We start from the raw sequence: 7,492 nt of genomic DNA, 5'->3' as shown, positions 1-7,492 counted from the left end.
TCTATCAATCTATCAATCTATCAATCTATCTATTTAATAAATCTATCTATCTATCTATCTATCTATCTATCTATCTATCTATCTATCTATCTATTTCATTTATTTCAATTTTATTTATTTGTTTGTTTGTTTGACTTCTATGCCCCCCTTTTCCTCAGACTCAGGGCAGCTCACAACAAGAATAGATACAAAACCAAACCTTGCTTGTCGAAAGTTTGCAAAAGGTGGTCACATGATAACCCAGGACACTGCAACTGTCATAAATATGAGTTGGTTGCCAAGCCCCTGAATTTTGACCACGTGACCATGGGTTGCAGGGATGTGCTGCAATGGTTGTGTGAAAAATGGTCACTGTTTTCCGTTCTGTTGCAACTTCAAACTGTCACTAAATGAACTGTTGTAAGTGGATCTAGAAAGCTTAGAACTATGATGCCTAAAACAGAAATGCATGACCGGCGGCTTAAACCGCCGGCCGAAATTCCCCACGGAGCAGGGGGACGCTGCCGGCAGCTCAGTTGAGCTCCGAATTTCCGGGTTTCTTGGAATGACTACTTCAGCTTCACCCACAACAACACAAGAGCACGCAACAGATTCAAACTTAATATTAATCGCTCCAAACTTGACTGTAAAAAATATGACTTCAGCAACCGAGTTATCGAAGCATGGAACTCATTATGCGACTCAGTAGTGTCAACCCCTAACCCCCAACATTTCTCCCTTAGACTATCCACGATTGACCTCTCCAGGTTCCTAAGAGGTCAGTAAGGGGCGTACATAAGTACACTAGTGTTCCTTTTGTCCCCTGTCCAATTGTCTCTCCTTATCTCATATATCTTTTCTTCCTTTCTTATATCTTCTCCTCTATTTTTATATCTTTTCTTCTATCCTTTTCTTTATATATAATACTACATGTCTATTCTCTTCAATATGTATTGTGTATTGGACAAAATAAATAAATAAAATGAAAATAAAGTTGAAGACTACCTGAATGCAGTTGAGGATCAGGTTTACGTCCAGGTACAATGGTACCTCCACTTAAGAACAAACTTTTCTAGATAAGAACCAGGTGTTCAAGATTTTATTTGCCTCTTCTCAAGAACCATTTTCCACTTAAAAACCCGAGCCTCCGAAACTGTAACCGGAAAAGGCAGGGAGAAACCTCCATGGGGCCTCTCTAGGAATCTCTTGGGAGGAAACAGGGCTGGAAAAGGCAGGAAGAAGCCTCCATGGGGCCTCTCTAGGAATCTCCTGGGAGGAAACAGGACTGGAAAAGGTGGGGAGAAGCCTCTGTGGGGCCTCTCTAGGAATCTCTTGGGAGGAAACAGGGCTGGAAAAGGCAGGGAGAAGCCTCCATGGGGCCTCTCTAGGAATCTCCCAGGAGGAAACAGGGCCTCCACCCTCCCTGTGGTTTCCCCAATTGCACATATTATTTGCTTTTGCACTGATTCCTTCTTCTTACAAACTTTTCTACTTAAGAACCTGGTCACGGAACGAATTAAGTTCATAAGTAGAGGTGCCACTCTAGTTCAGTTGTGTTTCAAAGAAAATTGAGCATCTCTAAATAGTGAGTTGATAGTTTTACCCATTTGGAAATCATAAAGCAGCAATATTATGCAAGTTGTCGTTATTCAGCTTTAACTTCTCAGATACATTGGTTGGCAGCCTTCCACACAGCTATTTTGGCTCCTCTACAATATTCATTTGTTGTTCTGGGACTTGTGTTCAGATAATTAACCAATTTTTAACCTGGTTCTGAATGCTAACAAAAGAAAGGCTGATTTTAGACAGAGCCAGAATAGTCATTCTCCACTTGGTATCAAGGCTTGGCTGTGGAGATGGTCAATAGAATTATATGAGGGTGCAGATAGCTAACAATCTGACTTGGTCTCTCCACAAGACATCCTTAGTGAAGCGTGTAAACCAGCTTTTGCATTTTCTGTGTTGGATGAGTAGAACACATCTCCTTCTGTCCTGGCCACTTTTTGCAGAAGCATGATTGAGTATTTTCACAAATTGCCTCACTCTTTAGTTTGGTAGCAGAAGTCTCTCAGACAGAAAGATATAAACTGGACACCTAACATAAAAAAATGTCATCAAAAAAGCACAGCAAAAAATGTTTTTTCTATGCCAACCCAGGAACTGCAGATTCAGTTCTACAGAGGAATTATTGGGCCTGTCATCTGAACTTTTAAAATTGTCTGGTTTGGTTCTGAAACCCCATAAGACAGTCAGAGACTTCAGAGGATAATCAGAACTGCAGAAAAAACAATACCGCCAATTTGCCTTCCACTGAGGACCTGTATACTGCACAAGTCAAAAACAGGGCCATGAAAATATTTACAGACCCCTCACATGCTGGAAATAAATTGTTTCAACTCCTACCCTCAAAACGCCGCTATTGAGCATTGCACTAGACAAAAGAACAGTTTTTTCCCGAATGCCGTCACTCGGCTAAACAAATAATTCCCTGAACACTGTCAAACTATTTACTAAGTCTGCACTACTATTAATCTTCTCATCGTTCCCATCACCCATCTCCTCCCACTAATGACTGTATGACTGTTGTTGCTTGTACCCTTGCAATTTATATTGACTGTTTCCTAACATGATTTGATTGCTTATTTGTACCCAGACTATTATTAAATGTTGAACCTTGTGTGATTCATGACAAACGTATCTTTTCTTTTATGTACACTGAGAACATGTGCACCAAGACAAATTCCTTGTGTGTCCAATCACACACGGCCAATATTCTATTCTATTCTATTCTATTCTATTCCCCAGGCACTGCAGGGAACTCTGCTTGCTGGGTGACAGCTGTGCTAACAACAGCCTCTGCTGTGAAAGACAGAGAAGATGCAGGAAGAGGATTCCAGCTCAGAAAACATCTGCTCATCTCAGGTGGACCTTTGGATGGATACCAGGGCCAAACTCAAGCCAACGAGCAAGTTTCCCTTGAGGACTCGTTTGTTTTCCACCACTGTTCCTCCATTTCTTTGCAAATGACAATAATTAAGTGTTGTAATTCATGATTCTTGATAACAAAGAACACTTGGCCAATAAAGAATTCTATTCCATTATAAATCAGCGCTGTCAGAAATCCCCAAAGCCTTGAACCATTTTCAGATTCTGTAAACAATAAATGCTTCTTATCTAGCACATTTAAAAAGTGAGATATTTGAGGTCCGAGGGACCCCGGTTTGATCTCCCACTTCCTTGCTCCTCACCCTTTCAAACCTTGCCAGAGAAAACTATGCTGCTCTTCTACCAGGATTCCCAATTTTCCCCCCTGCCAGGAATGTTATTTCCAGAATCCCGGGCTCAGATGGCTTAACCACCACCCGCTTTGTAAATTTAAAGGACGGCTGCAAATTCCCTTTTTCTCTGCCAATATTTGCTTCCTCTTTTGTCCAGAGAACTGACTGTAGCAGATTTTTTTACTGCTATGTCATCATTTCTTAGATATGAACTGTGGATTTTCCAGCAAATCTCCACCCTCTCCTCAACCAGTCTATATAACCTGAGCGGTTCTGCCTCTCAGCATGGAGCTAGGGAGGTGCACAAGCTACCCCAACTACTTCTACTTCTCTCACTTGATCCAAGAGCAAAGATGAACAGCACCCTGGCTACCCTCGCCGTCTTCCTAGTTGCTGCTATGTTCTTATCCCAGGCTGAGGCTCAGTTCGGTAAGACTGCATTTTCTTCTCTTTTTCAGCATCCTATCTACGGGGGATTCTGAGGGCGGTTGGGGGGGCTCGTGGTTAAAATGCTGGACTTGTTGGCTGAAAAGTTGGCAGCTTAGGGTTCGAGACCTGAGCACCGAGGGATGGGGTGAGCTCCCTTCCTTGCCTCAGCAATTGCCAGCCTAGCAGCTCGAGAGCATTCAAATAAGTGTTCCAGGTTTTGCTCAACCATCTCTCCTGAAAGTGCTGGTTATTCAACAAACAACAAGGATAGTTAGGGACAGGCACTGCTGCTCAGGGTGTAAGTACAACCTCACTTGAAGAAGAATTCAGCCCATTTGCTTGGAGCTGAATTTGAGATGAGGAGAGAACAGTATCAGTTGTGTTAATGCATGCAAAAAGAATTATTTCCCATGTTGAATATTGTCTATCGCAGTGTTTCCCAACCTTGGCAACTTGAAGATATCTGGACTTCAACTCCCAGAATTCCCCAGCCAGCATTCGGTGGCTGGGGAATTCTGGGAGTTGAAGTCCAAATACCTTTGGGTTGGGAAACACTGGTTTATTGAGTGGACAAAAGGAAAGTGGATTCCCTATGTGAGAGAAATCTAAAGTTCCTCTCCAAAATAAGCTTAATTTCCTCTAGTGCCAGGTAGAATAGTTAGGAGTTGGTGCTTTGGGGATCATATAGTCACTATCTAGCTGTAATAGATACAAACTAATAAGAATCCATTCTATCGGGAAGAAAGGAAGGGAGGGAAGGAGGATTCTGCCTGAGTGAGACAATTCTTGCATTCTTAATTTCTGCAGAATTCATTGTTGAATTTGCCTCTAGAACTAGAAGTAAAATACAAATCTCCACCTCTTAAACACATGGTTTAAAAAACTTTGGACCAGTCATCCTGCCTTAGTTCAACCTATCTCTAGGGCTGTTTTTGGGGGGGAAATAGGTGGATGAAGCATTAGCTATGTATGCTACCTTGAGTTGTACAAAAGAAGGTTAAATCTAAATCTAAATATAACAACAACAACAGCATCCATGGTGCGGTCAGTCCAGGGGAAATCGGGCCATATTATTTGAGGGGAATGGTAGATATTCTAAACTAGCAGATGAGAACTTCAGGTTCAAGACTCAATGATTGGGGAAAGGAAACCATTAAAATGACACCAGGGTTCTTTCCTATCTTTTAGACCCCAGGCTTTGCTGTTTCGGCTACGTAGCCAAACCTATTCCACGGAGGAACCTGAAGTCCTATGAACGTACAAATGTCAGATGTTCCATGCAAGCAATTGTGTAAGTATTTTTTTTTTAAATCTATCAACTCCTAAATGATTTCTAAGTATGTTAAATGTGATGTTGGCTTCTCTTGAAACATTTAGTATCTTTGTGTGACCTTTAAAATTAGTTGTGGTCCTTGTGGATGGGCATTCCCACCCAACGTATCACAATGAGGCCAAAGTGTTCTTAACTTAGGAGTGGGGAAATCTATTCATTATTTTGCAATAAACATTAATAGGGGTTTCAATTGCAGGGCCCTTAGCTGCTGTCTTGATTTATTTGTTGCCCTCTGCAGATATTATTATGCCAAAATCTAAATTTATCTCCCTCTTGAAATGGCCTGGGAACACTTTGATTCACACATTTCAGGAAAATCAGCCCTTTAGCTTCAACATTTAAATTACAGTGGTACCTCAACTTACTTAATTCAGAACTTAATTTGTTCTGTGACCAGGTTCTTAAGTAGAAAGGGTTGTAAGAAGAAGCAATTTTTCCCATAGGAATCAATGTAAAAGCAAATAATGCGTGCGATTGGGGAAAACACAGGGAGGGTGGAGGCCCTGTTTCCTCCCAGGAGATTCCTAGAGAGGCCCCATAGAGGCTTCTCCCTGCCTTTTCTGGCCGTTTCCTCCCAGGAGATTCCTAGAGAGGTCCCACGGAGGCTTCTCCCTGCCTTTTCCAGCCCTGTTTCCTCCCAGGAGATTCCTAGAGAGGCCCCACGGAGGCTTCTCCCTGCCTTTTCCAGCCCTGTTTCCTCCCAGGAGATTCCTAGAGAGGCCCTACGGAGGCTTCTCCCTGCCTTTTCCAGCCCTGTTTCCTCCCAGGAGATTCCTAGAGAGGCCCCATGGAGGCTTCTCCCTGCCTTTTCCAGCCCTGTTTCCTCCCAGGAGATTCCTAGAGAGGCCCCACGGAGGCTTCTCCCTGCCTTTTCCGGTTACAGTTTCGGAGGTTCGGGTTTGTAAGTGGAAAATGGTTCTTGAGAAGAGGCAAAAAAAAAATCTTGAACACCCACTTCTTATCTAGAAAAGTTTGTAACTAGAGGCGTTCTTAGGTAGAGGTACCACTGTAATTGAAAGGTTTAATGGATATCTGCCCCTGCACCTCCTTTCATGAGATCAGTTTGGGACAGGAGTCTCTTGAATGTAACTAATGGGAGAGGCTCTTCCCCTTTGAAAACTGAGTGTGGCGCCAGTTGTAGAGATTTGCTTTCTTGCCAGCTTGTGATGAAATATACATGTTTATGTCTCTTCTGCAGATTTGCCACACATGCGAACCGACGGATCTGTGCAGATCCCAGTGCAGAATGGGTCCAGAATCGTGTAAAACATCTGGACAACCTCCGTGCTTCTTCAAATTTACCTGGAGAATCTCCAAGAAGTTAAAACTTTTAAAAATGCTTTGAATGTGGCGTGAACTCTTATTCTGACCTTGCACACTCCTAACTTAAACTTCATTGACGGAAGATGAAATAATGTATTTTTATTTAAATTATGGGCAAATATATTATGTATTTTGTATTATTATTTTTTAAAAGAAGAAGTTCATTTGTCTAAAGATTCTGAAAAGCATTTGACAGAAAAGTAAGGTATTGAGTAAATCTCAGGGTTATGGAATCCATACATGTCTCTGCTTGTCTGTGTTTGAAATCTTTTTCCGAGAGCTCCTTCGGCTTACACAACAATTGTTATTTGATTGAAAGATTGGCTAGGTCTCAGTCTGGGCTCTGGCTCTTCCCTAACCCCTTCCCGGGGAGTGGGGATTTTTGAACCATACACCTGCTTCTGCAACCACTATTCATAAAATCCCTCCTTTTCAGGCTTGAGAGAAGGATGCCAATCTTACAAAGTAGTCTAGACCAGTGTTTCCCAACCATGGGAACTTGAAGATATCTGGACTTCAACTCCCAGAATTCCCCAGCCAGCAAATGCTGGCTGGGGAATTCTGGGAATTGAAGTCCAGATATCTTCAAGTTGCCAAGGTTGGGAAACACTGGTCTAGACAGGAAACATAGTGAGATGAAGTAATTTTACTTTGGTGTAAGCAGGGGTGGGCTGCTGCCTGGATGGGGGAGAACGCAGTGGGATAGTGAAAATGGAGCTCCACCCCAGCGCACCCAATTTGCGTTGAAAGATGTTGAAAGAAAATGCAGGGCATCCTGCATAAGCCATGCCCACAGTGTGGTAGTAAAAAAAATGATAGCCCATTCACTGAGTGTAAGGTTTCATTAACAGAACCTTGCAAATCTGAATAGGAAAGTGAACACAAGAACAAGGAAATTTAATAGGAAAGTGAACCCAAGAACAAGGGGACACAATCTGAAGTTAGTTGGGGGAAAGATCAAAAGCAACATGAGAAAATGTTATTTGACTGAAAGAGTCGTAGACCCTTGGAACAAACTTCCAGCAGACGTGGTTGGTAAATCCACAGGAACTGAATTTAAACATGCCTGGGATAAACATAGATCCATCCTAAGATAAAATACAAGAAATAGTATAAGGGCAGACTAGATGGACCATGAGGTCTTTTTCTG

The 7,492-nt window shown here is 42.3% G+C and overlaps 1 protein-coding gene across 1 annotated transcript; it reads left to right on the top strand.

The window, feature by feature from the left end:
* The first annotated feature begins 3,472 nt into the window (after positions 1-3,472).
* On the top strand, positions 3,473-6,570 carry LOC139162070 (C-C motif chemokine 5-like). The gene is made up of 3 exons (XM_070742088.1): positions 3,473-3,686; positions 4,875-4,977; positions 6,218-6,570. Exons 1-3 carry the CDS (start codon positions 3,611-3,613, stop codon positions 6,342-6,344), a joined length of 306 nt encoding a protein of 101 aa, XP_070598189.1. The 5' UTR covers positions 3,473-3,610; the 3' UTR covers positions 6,345-6,570.
* The last annotated feature ends 922 nt before the right edge of the window (positions 6,571-7,492 follow it).

Source organism: Erythrolamprus reginae, chromosome 1, assembly GCF_031021105.1.
Source record: "Erythrolamprus reginae isolate rEryReg1 chromosome 1, rEryReg1.hap1, whole genome shotgun sequence".
NCBI lineage: Eukaryota > Metazoa > Chordata > Lepidosauria > Squamata > Dipsadidae > Erythrolamprus > Erythrolamprus reginae.
The sequence above is the reverse complement of the archived record's forward strand: the minus strand, read 5'-3'. Positions and strand labels throughout refer to the sequence as shown.

Bases quoted from the DNA above. Each gene is read 5' to 3' on its own strand.
- LOC139162070 (XM_070742088.1), top strand. From the start codon at position 3,611: ATGAACAGCACCCTGGCTACCCTCGCCGTCTTCCTAGTTGCTGCTATG. The intron at 3,687-4,874 runs GTAAGACTGCAT...CCTATCTTTTAG, and splicing joins CCAGGCTGAGGCTCAGTTCG to ACCCCAGGCTTTGCTGTTTC. The intron at 4,978-6,217 runs GTAAGTATTTTT...TCTCTTCTGCAG, and splicing joins TGTTCCATGCAAGCAATTGT to ATTTGCCACACATGCGAACC.